At 45.6% G+C, this 18621-nt stretch overlaps 2 protein-coding genes across 4 annotated transcripts in view; both read right to left on the reverse strand.

Moving 5' to 3' along the window:
• Positions 1–18621, reverse strand: part of LOC134509673 (deleted in malignant brain tumors 1 protein-like) — a gene marked incomplete at its 5' end in the record, with an annotated part of 326916 nt that overhangs the window by 106596 nt on the left and 201699 nt on the right. The gene's annotated exons all lie outside the window — the stretch shown is intronic.
• Positions 2361–18576, reverse strand: LOC134509693 (medium-chain specific acyl-CoA dehydrogenase, mitochondrial-like). 3 transcript variants are annotated; one of them, XM_063322291.1, is made up of 12 exons: positions 18494–18576; positions 14253–14352; positions 13354–13451; positions 13176–13245; positions 10531–10631; positions 10368–10448; positions 9436–9566; positions 8095–8203; positions 6833–6973; positions 6661–6756; positions 5724–5972; positions 2361–3699 (listed from the first exon to the last, which is right to left on the reverse strand). In XM_063322291.1, exons 1-12 carry the CDS (start codon positions 18515–18517, stop codon positions 3628–3630), a joined length of 1272 nt encoding a protein of 423 aa, XP_063178361.1. In that variant the 5' UTR covers positions 18518–18576; the 3' UTR covers positions 2361–3627. The 3 variants fall into 3 exon arrangements, with proteins under 3 accessions (XP_063178361.1, XP_063178362.1, XP_063178363.1); XM_063322292.1 differs by having other exon boundaries at positions 14253–14349; positions 18494–18543; XM_063322293.1 differs by lacking the exon at positions 2361–3699 and adding an exon at positions 5382–5411.

An 18621-nucleotide genomic window follows, 5' to 3' on the forward strand; every position in this document is an offset into this window, starting at 1 on the left:
GTGTTGGTCGACAGCTGGCTGAGTATGAGCCAGCAGCGTGGCCAGGTGGCCAAGGCGGCCAGCAGCATCCTGGCCTGTGTCAGCAATAGTGTGGCCAGCAGGACTGGGGCAGTGATGGTCCCCTTGTTCTAGGCACTGGTGAGGCCCCACCTCGAGGGCTGTGTCCAGTTTTGGCCCCTCACGACTAGAGAGACATTGAGGTGCTGGAGCGTGTCCAGAGAAGGGCAACGGAGCTGGTGAGGGGTCTGGAGCACAAGTCTGGTGAGGAGCGGCTGAGGGAGCTGGGGGTGTTCAGCCTGGAGAAAAGGAGGCTGAGGGGAGACCTTCTCGCTCTCTACAGCTCCCTGAAAGGAGGGGGTAGCCAGGGGGGTCGGTCTCTTCTCCCAAGGAACAGGCCATGGGACAAGAGGAAACAGTCTCAAGTTGCACCAGGGGAGGTTTAGGATGGATATTAGGAAAATTTTCTTCACTAAAAGTGTTATCAAGCATTGGAACAGGCTGCCCAGGGCAGTGGTGGAGTCGCCATCCCTGGAGGGATTTAAAAGCCGGGCAGACATGGTGGTGAGGGACATGGGTTAGTGGTGGTTTTGGCAGTGTTGGGTTAATGGTTGGACTCAATGATCTTAAAGGTCCCTTCGAACCGAGACAGTGCTATGATTCTGTGGTTCAGTAAGGCAAGCGGAACGCAAGCTGTGACAGGATGTCTACTGCCCAGAGTGGGGGTGACAGGGACCATGGTGGAGCAAGGGCGTTTTGGTGAGCAGCTGCAGAGGAAATCACAGAGGGGTTCAGGTGGGGAGGCACCTCTGGAGGCCACCTACTCCAGCAGACCACGTCCAGGTGGGCTCTGACTGTCTCCAAGGATGGAGACTCCACAGCCCATCTGGGCAACCTGTGCCAGGTTTTGACCCACCCTGGCAGTAAAAAAAAAAAAAAAAAAAAAAAAAAAAAAAAAAAAAAAAAAAAAAAAAAGGCATGTTTCCTTGTGTTCCTAGTGGGATTTTGCATGTTTTAATTCATGCCTGTTGCCTCTTGCGCTGTGAGTGGGCTCCCTCCGCTTCCTTCCATCCCCTCAGGTGTTGATGCGCATTGACAGGATCCCCCCGAGCCTCCATGGCCCGAACCGTCCCAGATCTCAGCCTCGTGCTCCAGACCCTCCGCCGTCACCACGGACTCTCTCCAGTACATCCAGGCCTTGGACACGGGGATCCCAGCACCGGACACTGCACTCACCAGCAGCCAGCCATTTCCAGGAGGTCTGGGGAAGGTGCGTTCTGCCAGCGCTGAAAGAAGGGCCATCCATGGTAAAAAATCTCAGAAAAATTCCTCCTTCCCAGCTGTTCTTGCTGCAGATGTCGTTAAATACATTGTCCTGGTTGGAGGGACACAGGTCTAATTTCTCTTCTAACGCTTGGGAAGACTGCACTTTTACAAGACTCTAGTGTCTGAATTTTGAAAATATTTACTTTAGAGCCAGCTCTGGTGGGCAGGTTTCAAGGTCTCAGTGTTTTCGAGCTCACTGGGTGCGGGGATGAGGAGGAGTGAGACCCGGGCACTTGACCCAAGCTGCCAACAGGGTTATTTCATGCCGTGAACGTCACGTTCAATAAAAATTAGGAAATTTGCTGAGGAGTTCTCTTTTCCTTGATGGCTGCGATCCTGAGAACTCCTCGCTCCGGTGCCGGAGCCCAGAGCCCTTCCCTTCCTCCCAAAGCCGCAGCGCTGGCAGTGTCCAACATTTGCTGTCCCCTGCGGGGAGTGCACGGCTTCCTGATGATGGAATAGGCTGGGTACAAACCTTGTGTGTTTTATGTTGGTATCAGGATCAATACTGTTCTTTAGTGTCAGTTATCTAGTCTTAGCCTATTAAATCTGTTTATATTTCAGCCCTCGGGTTTCCTTGTTCTTTCCCCAGTTCTCCTTCCTGGGTGGGGAGGGGTCACCGTGTGACAGAATAATTGTCTAAATATATTGTCTAAATTGTGGGTTTCTCAAACTATAATACACATGTACTAATGGAAAGGAATAATAGGTTTAAATATACTGGATTTGAAATAAACGCGATGCCTGAGGAAAAGCTATGCACTTCCACTTGCCTCACCCTGACAGAGCACTGCCTTGCTCAGGAAGCGAGGTGGTGAGAGGGGCCGCGCTCCGGGAAGCCGGTATTCTCTTACTGGGCAGCATCTAAATCCTTGAGGAGAGAGGGCGGCAGCGCAGGGCTTCGGGGCGCTGAGCTGGGAGGGCTGTGGCGGAGAGCAGCAGGGCCGGAACGCGCCTCGGACACTGCACAACTCGCCTGAAATACAATTTAAACGATGGGGCAAGCAAAGCGAATAAAAGCAACCGCACCTCTCTGCTTAAAAGTAGTTGTGGTTTTTTTTTTTTATTAGAATGCAGTGATGCCTGTTGGAAACAACATTTTGATCATCTAATTTTACAGTGGAAAAGCACTGCGTTGCGAGGTTCTCATTTCTTGCCGCTTATTGTATCTGGGGTAATACCCGAGCTTAGAACAGTGCCGTTATAACTGAACATAAGGCAGTTTCCTACAGGTTCTCCCACATGGGACCAGTTAAAATGAAAACACACTTAAAATTGAACGATCATACTTCTTTTTTCCTACGTTGATAAAAACACGTACCTGAATTTCTCAAGAGCTGTCCTTAACGTTCATCCACGAAGAAGAAATCTTGCTTAAGGCACAAGCAAACAGATGTTTTCTTCATAAACGCTACGGCCTTCTTGGAGGCACAGAGATAAATGCGTTAAAGGACAATTTCTGTCTGCCGGATTCAGAGGACTGAGATGGCTGAGTCACAGAAAAGCAGCCCTATTATACTGTATGTTTTGAAAACAAAAACTAGTTTCTGGACGCAGGTAAAAATACAGATAATCTGCAAGTAGTAATAACACCACTGTTTGAGAAAAATAACACCAATCTGTGTTGTAATTTATGAGACTGTACGTTTCTGAAAGGTCCATAAGTCAGTATATAGTCACTTCCAATTTTTTTAAAAGACGCAAGTTGCTAAAGGCCACAAACCCCCACTGTAAGCATATTTATTTTAGCAAGTGGTGACGTAGAGACCGTGTGCTGCAGCATGGCATTCCCGAGGAAGCAGAACCGCTTTTTTAGATTTCCCTGAGATTTATTAATTTGAAATCTGCCCAAACTCCAGGGCTAAAGGAGGGGGAGCAAAACTGTATCATTATAAACAATACAGAAACACCTAAAATCCAATTCCTTCACAGACCAAAAAAAGAGAAATTAAAAAAAAATCTGAATTTTGTGCACTTTTTTGATCGTATAAATTTTCCAGGGAAGGTGTTTACCTCTTCTCCCACCAAAAGCCAAAGATCTGAGTGAAAGAGAGTGAGTGGGGAAAGACGACCACCAATCACTTTGGAATTCAGAAACGTTTAGAAAACACCAAGTTTGCTAGTCAGGAGGCACGAAGTGAGGGAAGGGGCGGGGAGTACAGAAGTGCTGCTTAATTGCATACGCAACAGAAAGATTTCGAAGGAAAAGGCGTTTTTCCAGGCCTTTCTAATTGGACTGCACAAAAGTCTTCTTCCATGAGAACACAGGACTACAGCGGCGCCAGCCGTGCTTGAAACACATCTTTAAGCCTTGTATTTGCCAACGTGTTCACGAGCAATGATCATCCTTTGGATCTGAGCAGTTCCCTCATAAATCTGCAAAGTGGAATTAAAGTAACGATAGCTGATCATTTTTTAAGAAAATATTTTAATGGGTCTTCCTACGCTTGTAAGCCTTTGTAGCACTAATCCGATGTCGATTAGTGTGTGCAGAAAGACAGAGAAAACCGAAAAAAAATCCAGCATGGCTTGAGTAATGACAGTGGGCTAATCCCAGAGGAGACATGGAGAGACAGTCATGCTCTCACACGCTCCCATCAAAGCTCAGGAAGGCTCTCAGGAAATTAACGGACACAGTGGGTGAAGAACAATGGGGAAAATGTCTTATCCGGGGAAGAAAATACCTAATTTAGGCTTTACAAAGGGGCTTGGTTCGTAAGGCGATGGGAGTAGCTGCAAGAATCCCTGCCAATTAAAGACGGGAAGTTTTCTGAATTGGAGAAGTTAAGTCACGAGGGCCTGTCCCAGCAGCCTGGATCTGCGGCCAGACAGACGCCCAGAGCACAGCCTGGACGTGTAAGAGTGTTACCAGTAAGCGCCGCAGCACAACTGTGTCACCCTGAGAAATACCAAATATACGGCAGAAAAGAACAGGTGGAAAACAAAGTTTCTTTACAGGAAACATACGGCCAAAAGCATTTACCGTCTGGAACTGGGCAGAAATATAGTGATGCGCAATCAAGAGACACGGATGAAATAATTGTAAAGACAAAAGCCTTTCCTGTATTCTTTTGGGAATGAAGGGGAGCAGAAAAACACCAAAAAAAAAAGTAATACTAAATCTGATTAATTTGAACAATCAAAACCAAAAAAGTCTATCTAGCCAGGCATTCATGACAGATCAGTGTAATGGAAACTCTAAGTAACTGGGATCCTGTAAAATGAGTTTCAGCTTTCAAATAAAACTTCTAACCCTCCCACCCTCTTTCTCTAGAAACATATGGAACCCCCCAGGAAAAAAAGCCCGATCATAACAAAGTTCAGTTGCTCATTCATTTCCTCACTTGCAGGAGCGCAATTAGGGCTAAGAACCTTTTGATTCCAAAACAGCAGTTTTCTATCCTAGAACAGAAAAATTCGTGGCCAGTGAGAATACTTTTCATTTTAAAGTCAGCTGTAAGAGAAACTTCAACCACCCAGAATCTCACGGATGGCAGCGGTTACAACCAACATTACAGAGCACAGGCCACATGCATTTCTTGATATCGTCTATTTTTATATGTTTTATCCGGTCACTAGTAATGTCAGAAAGAGGTGAAAAGATACAAAATTACCGGGTTTCCTGAACATAATTAAATCGCGTTTGCTGAATAAAGCACTGTAGCTTAGTATTTGCTAAGAGCAGAATTACGACATCGAGTAATTTCCTGGTAATAAAACTGCAGAAAAAGATTTGGGGATTATGGGTGACTACGGGCTAAACATCAGTAAATATGAGCACATTTTGCTGTTGAGTTTTGTTGTTTGTTTGTTTTTTTTTTTAAAAAAAAAGGCGCAGCGCTCCGGGCTGTGTCACACCTCTGCTAATACGTGCAAGATAATTAATCCATGACACACAGCGCTGGTGATATCTTCACTGAAGTAATCTGCCTGGCTTATGACACCAGAGTTTCAGACAGAAGTGTTAAAGCACAGCAAGAAGCGATGACGAGAACGTACATAAACCACCTGCACTTACAGAACCCCCCAGCACGCATTGCTGTTTTCATCAGTGTTCTCTGCAGTGTTGTTTCCTAAGGGTCCAAAAGCTTTGGAACAAAGAGTGCAAGAATTTGAATCGAGTGCAAGAATTCTCGAGTCCGAGAGTTACCACATCAGAAAAACAAACCCACACCACAAACTTTATTTATTTTGTGTGGGTCAAGTTATTGATCTAACGCAAAGAGTTTTGCATGAAAGAATTTGCCTGACTTGAACGCCCTTTCTTTAAATGGATTATTGCTCTCATCCATGAAACTTTTTTTATATACGTATATCATGATTGCAAGTAAGCAGCCATTAGTTTGTTTTATATAACATGGATGCATTACTATAAAGATGACGTTCTCTTGTTTACTTACCTGGTAGATTTTAGCATCTCTCATTAGTTTTTCTACAGGATATTCGGTATTAAATCCGTTCCCTCCAAAAATCTGCACTGCGTCTGTAGCCACTTGGTTGGCGACGTCTCCAGCGAAGGCCTTTGCAATGGAGGCGTAGTAGGTGTTCCTGCGACCAGCGTCCACCTCCCAGGCAGCTCGCTGGTAAGCCATGCGAGCCAGCTCCACCTTCATGGCCATTTCAGCAAGCATGAAAGACACTGCTTGGTGCTGCGGGTGATGGAATGCACTGGGTTAACACCGCCCGCTGAAAATTCCACGGCATCCGAGAAGAATACAGTCTTCTCAATTTCTTAGTTTGCAAATTTAACACGCTGGGGAGATTCGACTTGAGGAGTTGTACCGAATTTGGATCAGGCTCTCATAACTGTATGTTGAATTAGACTTTTAATTCTAAAATTCATGTAGTCACAGAGATCAAGTACTGAATTATGAAGTTGTGCTTTACTTTTTATGAGATCTGTATTTAGTTTGATGTTTATTGGTATTTCTTTCGGCCTGGTAAGCAGCGTGACCAGCGATGTGTTCTATTAGTCTTAATACCGTTGAGTCTTGTTTCACGTACCTCAAGGAGGTTTTTTCCTTCCCTGAACTTCCCTGTGCATTAGCGTTGAAGAACTTAAGTATGGCCTGACAGTCCACGAGTTTCAGGGTTTGGGGCAGAGTTTGCTTTGTGATTTTACTATTGTCATTAATAAATTATTGAAGAATCCCAGGAGTTACTGCAAAGCTACATTTACTTAGATAGCACTGACCTATGCACTTGAAAACAAGCAATGGCAGAGATAATAAATCACACATACTAAATATCAAGGAATGACCTTGAAAATTCACTAGTAGTGCATCTGGTATGAAAACAGAGCTTTTCGATATATTCATTTTCATATATTTAACTTACTTCAACAATTGGTTTCCCAAAGGTTTTTCTCTCCAAAGCATATTTAGTAGCTTCATCGAGCGCTCTTTTTGCCAACCCAACAGCACCAGCTGCTACCTGAATTAAACACAGTACAGAGTGAAAATCAGAAATTCCTATCATATTTATGAAGTAACTTATTTCTGATACTTACAGGTGGTCTGGTCTTATCAAAAGCTCCCATTGCGATCTTGAAGCCAGCTCCTTCAGCTATTAACACGTTTTCTTTTGGCACTCTTACGTCTTCAAAGACAATACCCCTTGTATCAGAGCAGCGCTGACCCATGTTCATTTCCTGAAAAGGGAAGTTTACAGACGGGCAACTAAATTACATTCTTCCAAGGTACAACACGTTTTCATTCCTTAGTTTCCTCAAAGCATAAAGAAAGCTCCCCCCTCCCCGCCCCCGTCAAACACTACATTTTTATCTAAAAATCACCACATACACACCAAATACTAGTTCTGCATTTACTGATCCGCATGCCCTTTATTTCTCAAAGCTGGGCAGTTTACTTTCTTCGTTTGTGAAATTAATTCTGTAGCTGTAATCACTCGTTCGTGTTTTTCTAGTTCAATTATATCCTTTTGAGATGAGAGAGGAAAAAGTAAAGAACCTAAAACGCAGGCAGTAGTAAAATGCAGCTGTACTACAAACACACAAATAAATAAATGAGATGTTCAAGATTTCAGACTCCTTTCCTAATGTTCAATGTCCAATTTTCCCTGCTACCAAAAATAGTACTTTCTTCTTTCTTTCTCCTTCTTTTCTTCCTTCCTTCCTTCCTTCCTTCCTTTCTTTCTTTCTTTCTTTCTTTCTTTCTTTCTTTCTTTCTTTCTTTCTTTCTTTCTTTCTTTCTTTCTTTCTTTCTTTCTTTCTTTCTTTCTTTCTTCCTTCCTTCCTTCCTTCCTTCCTTCCTTCCTTCCTTCCTTCCTTCCTTCCTTTCTTCCTTTCTTCCTTTCTTTCCTTTCTTTCCTTTCTTTCCTTTCTTTCCTTTCTTTCCCCCCTCAAACAAGAACTCGCCCAGTGTCTCAGAGGCCCGTTCCCTGAGCAGGAGAAGCTAACATTAAAGCACGCCATGTTTACGGTTAGTTGTCCACCTTGCTGCTTACACTTTCAAGGCTTGCTACTTCATTTTAATTGGCACTTGTCAATTAAGTGGGTGGCAAAGATTCTTTTGCAGCTCTGCAAAGTCATCTTACTTGAGACCACTCTGAGTAATTCCTTATCTGAACTAATGTAATTACTAAGTACGTCTCATGAATAGTTTCTGTGTGCTGTGGAAATGGAAAGATCATTGAGCACATGAAAACATTCGGTGGCTTAACAGGCTTTTTTCTTTGATGGCAATTTGATGCATTACGGATTTGGAAGTGAATAGTAATTCCTGGCTTGTCAAATCAGAGATCGCTGCTCACCTTTCTTCCAATTTGGATTCCAGGGGTATTTGCTTCCACAATGAATCCAGTAAAGGCTTTGCTTGCAGGAGCTTTTGGGTCTGGATCGGTACGAGCTAGCAAAAAATACCTAGTGGAAAACAAAGAAGAAGGGAGTCAGTTTATCCTCACAATTAACAAGCAGATACTTTTTTAGCTCGTATGTTAAATATTTTTATGTGCGTTTGTACCATATAATACATCTATCAGTAAGTTAACAACCCTTCTTTCTTGGACCTTCCAAAAATAAAGCGAAAGGGAGTGAGGGAGAGGAAGTGGCAGTGCACCTCTTACCACAAAAGTCAAGATTTAAAAAAATTACTTCAGATCAACGTGCAAAGGTTCTGCACCTTTTCCATGTAATCCAAGTCTTAATAATACGATCAGCTTCACAAATAGTACAAAAGAAATGCATTCACAGCACAGACGTGAAAATTGTTATTTAGGAAATACAGTATTGCTTACAGAATGTTATGTTATCCTCTTGATTTCAAACATCATAATTTTATTCTTCTCAGTATAAGCTTTAAGTAAGTTTTTTTCTGTTAGAAGTTAAACAGTGGTAAATCACATTTATGGTGTTCAGTAAGATGAAAAGATAGCTGGTAGATTCTCTTTGATGGTTCTGCCTTAAACCAGGAAATAAATAACGAGAAAATTCAGCTTTATCCATAAATGTATAAAGTTTTTCCTCTTGAATTCGAAAGAATTTATGTGTTGGGGATGAGCACGATCTTATGTGAGACATGATGAAAGAGGTCGATATTGTAAAGCACGATCCATAGGCACCACAGCAAAATCTGGATTCTTTGACACTTGGAAAATATCTTTCCTTAAGAAAATGAAAGACAAACTCCCGGACTGTGGTGTTGCCTATCTTCACTAAAAGTGAGAGATGTTTCCAGTAGAATCAGAAGCAACTGGTCTGGGTCAGCACACTCACAAAGCAAGGTCGCTGGTAACATGAGCCTCTCGAGCACTTTGCGAGTTAACTCATACTACTGCTGCCCTTCCCTGAAGAGAAAGCGGAATTGATTTTGTTTGATAGCAGCAAAATTTGAGAGGCATTTTTGAAGGGAGTCTTGTCATCGCTCAGTTTCCTTTTTAGGCACTGCACAGCACTTGGGACTGCTTTCTCATACCTTGTCCTGACAAAGTGGTCACTGATTAAAGCGCAGTGCGATGAAACATAATGAGCGTTCGGATTTATAGCAGATCTTTAAAGAAACACCAGCATCTACCTTGGGTTGTGGGGGGGGAATGACACATGTCAGTATAGAACAGAATAACAGAAAGTGGAAGGTGAGTCAAAAGTCAACACACCAGTTTGCTTTCCCACCATTTGTGATCCACATCTTCTGGCCATTAATAACGTATTCATCTCCTTTCTTCTCAGCCTTTGTTTTTATCCCAGCCACATCAGAGCCTGCTCCGGGCTCTGTTACACAGTAAGCCTAAAAGAAAACAAAACACAAAATCTGGAGGAATAAAAATTTTCATTTTAAGCAACCACAAATTATTGCAGAATTACATGCACCAAACTGACCTGCAAAGGTTTTAAATTAACTGCACGGAGAACACCAAAATATGACAGCAAACAACCCCAACAGCTGTCTGAGCAAGAATCCAAACACGCTAAGGTTAATTTTCCTTATAAATCCATAATAATACTTAAAATTGTCTTTTACTTTAATGATATACAGGACCATTCTGTACTTTTTAACAAGTCATCACTTCCTCATGCTTCGCAAACTCTGATAGAAAAGCTAAGGATCTCTAAAATCTGAAAATAAGAGCACAGGGTAACATTCTACGGTTACTGTGCGCTCCATTTTATGAGGCTTAGTTGTTCAGATTTTAACCCATTGCACGTGAATCTTTACTCCTTCCCGTGTAACAAGTACTGCTTAGGTAATATTTAAGGTTCGTAACTGCAGTTTAACGCCCATCTGAGTTGAGTGTGTGCTCACATAAGCCTTGCATTTTTCTTAAACTCCTACACCTTCTCTTGAAAGGGAAATGAAAGGTATTAATTTTCAGTAAGTGACTTAGGATAGTTTTCCAGGTAACATCTTCCATTTGCTTATTGAATATATCTAGTTCAATATTCCTTGTCTTTCAGTAAATACCACTGTTAATTTACAAACTAAAACAGGCTAAGTTGTGAGTAGGTATCAGTATTTTAAACAAACAAACCAACCAACCTGATTAATATGATTTAGGAACATTCCACAGTGTTCCTAAGCTATACTTACACACATCATTGGCTCCTCTGTCATTCTTCCTAAGTATTTCTTCTGCTGCTGCTCATTTCCCGCAATGATTACTGGCATTTGCTGCAAGAAAATGGACCATTAATTCACCTTTTCAAAGGGCACTGCTTCTAGTTTAGAGGAGGTAAGAAAAGACAGAACTCACCCCGAGGGAGTTCGCCTCGATGGCCGTTTGGACGCCCGTACATCCATAGGCTAACTCTTCCGTAATAAGGCAGGCTTCAAAACTGCCGAGGCCAAGGCCACCTACAGTTGAAATATTTGACTAAAATTAGTTAAAAGTGGAACTTGGGCCCCTGGCTCAGGCTGCCCAGAGAAGCTGTGGCTGCCCCATCCCTGGAGGGGTTCAAGGCCAGGTTGGACGGGGCTTGGAGCAACCTGGTCTGGTGGGAGGTGTCCCTGCCCAGGGCAGGGGGTGGCACTAGATGGTCTTTAAGGTCCCTTCCGACCCAAACCATTCTCAACCCACCCCAACCCACTGATACCATTATGGTATCAGTGATTTACAAAATTTACTTATCAAAAACGCATTCCCCCACGTCCATTTAATTGAGCACGGTGTTCGATTAGGCCTTCCCATCCAAGCTTTCTAAATGAAGTTTCGTCAGATTAGTTAACAGGTGACTTTGGAAGGACAGCTCGCCGTGCCAGGCTGCTTGCCTTCTTGCTGTGAGCCATGTTGCACTGAACGGCAAGAATGTACCACTGGAATCTTTTGACTACTTTACATCTGAGAATTTTTTTAAGAGTTCTTATGAAGCAGAGAAAGGGCCACAGGGGCTACCACAGCGCTTAGAAATAAAAACCCAAAGCATCTGTATTGGTCAGAAAACCAACCCAGTGGTCTGTTTCTGACACAAGCCAACACTTTGGGAAGTGCATAAAAATACAGTAACACTACAGCAATACTCCCTCAAAATATTTTCCCCAGCCTTCAGGTGACTTCCTCAGCCAAAAGGATCTTCAGTGTCTTTGTCAGCTAACCCCTGATAGACACTTCTGTGAATTTGCCCGGTCTCTTTTTGAACCTGTGTACAATTTTAGCATCGGTATCATCCAGGGGTAATGAGTTTCCCAAATTAACCCTGCACTGAGCGTAAAACCATCTCCTTTCGTTTATCCTGAGCCTGCTGCCTTCGTTTGTTGCCTTCTGGTTGTGTGAAGGGGACAACGAGCCATGGATCCCTCTTCACGCACTCCATGACACTGGCATTTCAGGTGTTTCTCACACAGAAGCTGTTCTCTGTCTTTTATCATCTTTGTCATCCGTTTAGGAACCTTCTCCACTCCCACAACACCCTTTTGGGGTGGAAGGATCAACACATTAAAGAGGCAAGAGCAGTCTGGATTCAAGCAGCAGCAGAATTATGGCTTCTGCTTTTTTTTTGTCATTCCCTCCTTAATTTCTGACCTTACAGTTACGGTTTTGACCACTTCTGGGCATCATGCTGACATCTTCAACAAACTATATATTATAACCCCAAAAATATCTTCTTTCTTTTTTGGTTTTTTTTTTTTAGAGGTAGTAACTTGTTCAGAAGACACTGTTTTATTTAGGAAGTTTGGATTGCTTCTTTCCTTCCTTGTGTGCATCATTTTTCCTATTTTGAATTTCCATCTGCCGTTTTAACAGTCACCTGGTTTCACAACCTTCTCTACAGCTCTTTGCACCAGCCTCACCTTTCCTATACTGAATAATTTAGGATCATCAGTAAACTCTGTGGCCTCACTATTGATGTCCTTTTCCAGATTATTTCTAGATATTCCAAATAGCACAAGCACCAACAAGACCATGCCGCTGATTTTTCTGCTGTGAAACCTGATGGTTTTTCAAATTCATTTTGGAAGTTCCAGCATTTTTATACCAAGCAGGCAGCTCCTGTTCACACACTTATTAGCTACTTCAGAGAACCCTAATTATTTTTTGTGCCATGACTTCCTTTTACAAAAACCCTTCGTTTGTGTATGTCCACTCTAGCTGTACTTCACCTTATGTGTTCGTTATTTACACGGCGTATCAGGCTCATTGGTATTTTCCCAGCTCTCCCTCGGGAGAGCCTGTAAATGGTGTCCAATTTGTCACTTTTAAGTTTTAATTTAATAACAGAGCGATTACACATTGCAATAATCCAGCTATTTCAGCCGTGAGTTTCCCTAGAATTTGTGATGGAGTAAATGTCATCATCACAATTGCTCCTTTCGTCTCTTTGTGCCTTAGCCTCATTAATTACATTTTTGATACAAGTTATACACTCTGATGAGTCTTCAAAAAAAAAAATAGGGTCTGCTATGGACATTTCCACAAATTCTTTTTCACACAATACAGATGCAATAAAGAAAATCTAAAAATTTTAACATTTTTTACCCTGGTCAGTCACATACCCAAGCACTGCCAAAGCACAGCTGTACCTCATGTCACCGAAACTGGAAAACTGTCCTTCTGGAAAAAACTCTTAAATTGCTGCAGCCTGCGTCAGAGACTAGATCAAAATACGACTTTCCAATTTCTCTGCCTCCGCAGCTGAGGCGGTGCACCAGAGGAACATCAGTCAGTTGTAATTGTGGTAGAAAAACTGGTTGTAAGTTACTAAATCGTGATCTGTCTAATTTGTTGCCGGATTACATCCACCCCTAATAACATTTGTATGTGTCAACCCGCCTACTGATTAAATTTACAGTGCTCAAGCATGCAACTCTTCATTTTATACAGAACGCATAATTACACATATAAAAATCCTCCAAGGCCTTTTCTTTGTTTCATTTTACAGATTAAAAAGAATGTTTACTTACCACAGCTTTCTGGTATGTGTGAATTTATAAGACCGAGTTCCCAGGCCCGTTTTATGAGCGGAAGAGGATACTGAAATAGAGAGGGAATGTCACTGCCTGATTCATCGCAGTTGATGTTTTAAATTTTACACAGGTTAAGATAAAAATCTATTTTTCCTCTATTCTATGGTAAATTTACCTCTCCAGTTTTGTCATACTGTGCAGCAACAGGAATAATTTCCTCCAAAGCAAATTTACGAGCAGTAGCTTGGAACTCTTTCTGTTCATCAGTAAGTTCTATTAAAAAAAGAAAAGTAAAAAATAAAGTCACAAATTCTGTACTCTCTGCCAGTTGTCAGACTGTGAGAAAAGAAAAAAAACCACAAGTCTCAGGTCCTTCCAGGACAATTCAAACTGTGAGGACCCACTGTCCTGGGCCTCTCCAGAAACCAGAGAAGCTCAGCTTCCTCCTTCATCTGGAGAAAACCTCCACTCATCTCTAACGAACATGTACAGTGCACTTAATTACTTCTGACGCAATTATTCACAAAATACTGAAAATGCAGAAGGACGTACCATGTACCATAAAATGCAGTACCAACAGAAATGAGAAGCTGGCTGTGCTAATTGAATGAAGGAGACGGAGGCAGATAAATGTTCCTTCTTTGACAGTTCTGGCTACCCAGTTCCAAACATCTACCTGCTGACCCACTAAATTCACTTTTACATACATAATACACCAAGATGAGGATGAATTCTTTACAATCAAGTTCAACTAAGGCTACATACAGTTATTTTAACGTTTTAAAAGCCAGCATGAGATAATTATGCAAAGCTAAGGCAAATTTGGCAATGAAAAAAGCTCAAGACAGATGTTAGTTTAAAAAGGAAGAAAATCTCATAAATATCACACGCATACCTGGAGAAAAACATAATTTTGGTTTGCGAACACTTTTAAAAAAAAGAATAGAAATCTATTCAGAATAAACACCTTCATTGTAAATTCATACCAAACGGCAATACAGTTGTTTTGGTTTTTTCCTAACACTGCAATTTGTCCTTAAGCATTGTACTTCTTGTAAAAACTGCAGTACTTACCAAAGCTAAAGCCAGCTCCAGGTTTGCTTATGTGTACGTTTTGAGCAGGTTTACTAGAACGTGCTCTCCATCCGTGGCCTGCAATGGTTCGGAGCATCTGCTAAAGAGAAAGAGAAGATGAGGTGTAAGATCTTTGCAGCTCAAGTCTCCTAAAGCCACTAGCCCGGCTGCAGCACAACTGCAGAACGAAGCATGAAGAACACGGGCAATGACAAGTATCAACACAGCGAAAAAGAAGTATTTTCAGAAAATACCGAAAACATCTATAAAGCTAAAAGGTGAAGAAATGCAGGAAGACCACTGCTAGGCGTAGAAGCTCTGAATACTGAAGAGATGAGTGAGTGTATTAATGGTTCAGGATTGTATTTTCCAGTAGGCAATGTATTACTTATCTGGAGTTTTCCCAAGCCACAGCCATTACAAAACGGTACGTTGCTTTCTCACCTCAGTTTTACCTTCTTGCCTCAGCTTTCTTACCTAACTGTTACCACCACTACATAGAAAAAAACAAACCAATCAAACAATACCCACAAACACCTAGAGAGACCTCAGTCCTCCCAACTTTTCATACCTTATTTTACCTGGAAACAGACAAGAAGATAAGGTTGAGGAAAAGCCAGGTAATTGTAATGACTTTTTTTTTTTAATTAAGGATGACCCAGTCCCATATAACTTTGTCACCAAAAAGTTTTGTCTAAACTAGCAAAAGTCCTAAATTCAATATAATGCTAAAGGTGACACCCTACAAGAAAGAAGCTGCCAAATTCATGCTAGAAAACCCAAGTCGATCATGGTTTTCGTACCTGAGTGGTGGGCAACACTGACGGTTACTCTGAAAACACCCAACACCCAACACTGCCCCCAACAAATAGAAATACGGATTGGAGAGGGGGGTTCATACCTGGAGGTGGCACAAAGGGGTGACAAAGGACCACAGTTCACAACATGTAGGGATTTGGGCAACGACCTGCCCGCTCTGCCAACCTCCCTGTCGTTGGGTGGATTCAGCGACAAGTCCCCAGTGGCCAATGTCGCCGGGGGCCATGCTCAAAGCCAACTCCTCGCGCATTACACCAGCTCTGCCACCCTTGGAAATGCGGCCGCGGCGCGATGGTTGGTGGGGGCTGAACTCCAACCACTGATGCCCAAAGCATCACCCCTGGTCTGTGAGGGACCGGCTGCCGTCAGGTGGAGCTGCCTTCTCTGACCTCCAGCATCACTGTGACGCTTTGGGAAGCATCTGCGTCCCACCGGGGGACATGGCAAGGCTGCCCGAGGGAAGGAATCTTAGAATCATAGCATTGTCTCCGTTCGAAGGGCCCTTTAAGATCATTGAGTCCAACCATTAATCCAACACTGCCAAAACCACCACTAACCCATGTCCCTCACCACCATGTCTGCCCGGCTTTTAAATCCCTCCAGGGATGGCGACTCCACCACTGCCCTGGGCAGCCTGTTCCAATGCTTGATAATCCTTTCAGTGGAGAAATTTTCCCCAATATCCATCCTAAACCTCCCCTGGTGCAACTTGAGGCTGTTTCCTCTTGTCCCATGGCCTGTTCCTTGGGAGAAGAGACTGACCCCCCTGGCTACCCCCTCCTTTCAGGGAGCTGTAGAGAGCGAGAAGGTCTCCCCTCAGCCTCCTTTTCTCCAGGCTGAACACCCCCAGCTCCCTCAGCCACTCCTCACCAGACTTGTGCTCCAGATCCCTCACCAGCTCTGTTGCCCTTCTCTGGACACGCTCCAGCACCTCAATGTCTCTCTAGTCGTGAGGGGCCAAAACTGGACACAGCCCTCGAGGTGGGGCCTCACCAGTGCCTAGTACAAGGGGACCATCACTGCCCCAGTCCTGCTGGCCACACTATTGCTGACACAGGCCAGGATGCTGCTGGCCGCCTTGGCCACCTGGCCACGCTGCTGGCTCATACTCAGCCAGCTGTCGACCAACACCCCCAGGTCCTTTTCTGCCGGGCAGCTCTCCAGCCACTCTGCCCCCGGCCTGAGGCAATCATGGGGTCGGTGTGACCCAAGTGCAGGACCCAGCGCTTGGCCGCGTTGAAGGACACAGCTGCTGCCCAAGGGAAGGACATGGCTGCCTGAGGGAAGGATGGACACGGCTGCCCAAGGGAAGGACGCAACTGCCCAAGGGAAGGATGGACATGGTTGCCCGGGGGAAGGATGGACACAGTTTCCCAAGGGAAGGACACAGCTGCGTGAGGGAAGGAGGGACACGGCTGTCTGAGGGAATCACAGAATCACAGAATTGTAGGGGCTGGAAGGGCCCTCTGGAGATCATCTAGTCCAACCCCCATGCTAGAGTAGGGTCACCTTAGAGCAGGTCGCACAGGAATGCGTCCAGGCGGGTTTGGAATGTCTCCAGAGACAGACACTCCACCACCTCCCTGGGCAGCCTGTGCCAGGGCTCTGCCACCCTCAAAGTAAAGAAGTTCCTCCTCATGTTTAGGTGGAACTTCCTATGCTTAAGTTTGTGCCTGTCCCTGGGCACCACTGAAAAGAGCCTGGCCCCATCCTCCTCACACCCACCCTTTCAGTATTTATAAGCGTTGATAAGATCCCCCCTCAGCCGTCTTTTTTCCAGACTGAAGAGACCCAAATCCCTCAGCCTTTCTTCATAAGAGAGGTGTTCCAGTCCCCTCAGCATCTTGGTAGCCCTTTGCTGCACCCTCTCCAGCAGTTCCCTGTCCTTCTTGAACTGGGGAGCCCAGAACTGGACACAGTACTCCAGGTGCGGCCTCACCAAGGCAGAGTAGAGGGGGAGGATGACCTCCCTCCACCTGCTGGCCACACTCTTCTTGATGCACCCCAGGATGCCATTGGTCTTTTTGGCCACAAGGTCCCATTGCTGGCTCATGGTCATCCTGTTGTCCACCAGGACTCCCAGGTCTCTTTCCACCAAGCTGCTCTCCAGCAGGTCAGCCCCCAACCTGTCCTGGTGCATGGGGTTATTCCTCCCCAGGTGCAGCACCCTACACTTGCCCTGGTTGAATTTCATAAGGTTCCTCTCTGCCCAACTCTCCAGCCTGTCCAGGTCTCTCTGGATGGCGGCACAGCCTTCCGGTGTGTCAGCCACCCCTCCCAGCTTTGTGTCATTGGCAAACTTGCTGAGTCTGTCCCTTCATCCAGGTCATTGATGAATGTATTGAACTGACCCCTGGGGAACACCACTCGTCACTGACCTCCGACTGGACTCTGCGCCCCTAATCACAACCCTCTGAGCTCTGTCTTTCAACCAGTTTTCAATCCACCCCAGTGTCCAGTCACCTAACCCACACTTTCTAAGCTTCCCTGTGAGGATGCTTTGGGAGACCATGTTGAAAGAAGGAAGGAGGGACATGGCTGTCTGAGGGAAGGATGGACACGGTTGCCCAAGGGAAGGACACGGCTGTCTGAAGGAAGGAGGGACATGGCTGTCTGAGGGATGGAGGGACACGGTTGCCTGAGGGAAGGACATGTCTGCCCGAGGGAAGAAAATGGCTGCTTGAGAGAAGGATGGACACAGCTGCTGCCCGGGGAAAGGAGGGACATGGCTGTCTGAGGGAAGGATGGACGCATCTGCCAGAGGGAAGGAGGGACACGGCTACCCGGGGGACGGAGGGAGAGACACGGCTGCCTGAAGGAAGGAAGGAGGGACATGGCTGCCTGAAGGAAGGAAGAAGGGACACGGCTGTCTGAGGGAAGGAGGGACGGACACGGCTGTCTGAGGGGAGCAAACGGCTGCCCGGGGAAAGGAGGGACATGGCTGTCTGAGGGGAGCAAACGGCTGCCCCGGGGAAGGAGAGACGGACGCGGCTGTCTGGGGGAAGGAGGGACGGCTGCCCAGCCGCCCCGTCCCAGCGCCCTTCACCCTTCCCCCAGTTCAGGAGCCGGGCGGGGAGCCGGGGGCGGGCGGGCGCGCAGCGGGGGCTGCCCGAGCCGTGAGCCGCCCTGCTGCCCGGGGCGGGGAGGTCACCCACAACTTCTTACGGCAGGAACGCTCTTAATTCCTAGGGGGAGGGTTAGTACTTCAGCAAACAGCTTTCACGGACGGCGTATCAAAGCATGCCACCGGCGGCGCAGCCGAGTCCGCCTCGGAGGCCGTGAGGGGAGGCAGGGTGCCCGCGAGGCCGATGGCGGACTGGGAGCCCGCGGGGCCGATGGGGGCTGGCAGCGCCTGCCCGGCTCCCCCCCCGGCTCTTCACCCTCCAGCGTTCCCCGTTCCCCCCCTCCCTCGGGCCGCTCACCCGGCTGGCTGCAAACGCCGACATCTTGGGGAGGGCTCGCGGCAGTGCCGGGCCGCGGAGGCGGGGCCGAGGGGGGCCGGGCCTGCCCGCCCCGGCCCGGGCGGGTCCGGACCCCGCGGGCCCGAGGG

The sequence above is a fragment of the Chroicocephalus ridibundus genome, unplaced genomic scaffold (assembly GCF_963924245.1).
Source record: "Chroicocephalus ridibundus unplaced genomic scaffold, bChrRid1.1 SCAFFOLD_26, whole genome shotgun sequence".
NCBI lineage: Eukaryota > Metazoa > Chordata > Aves > Charadriiformes > Laridae > Chroicocephalus > Chroicocephalus ridibundus.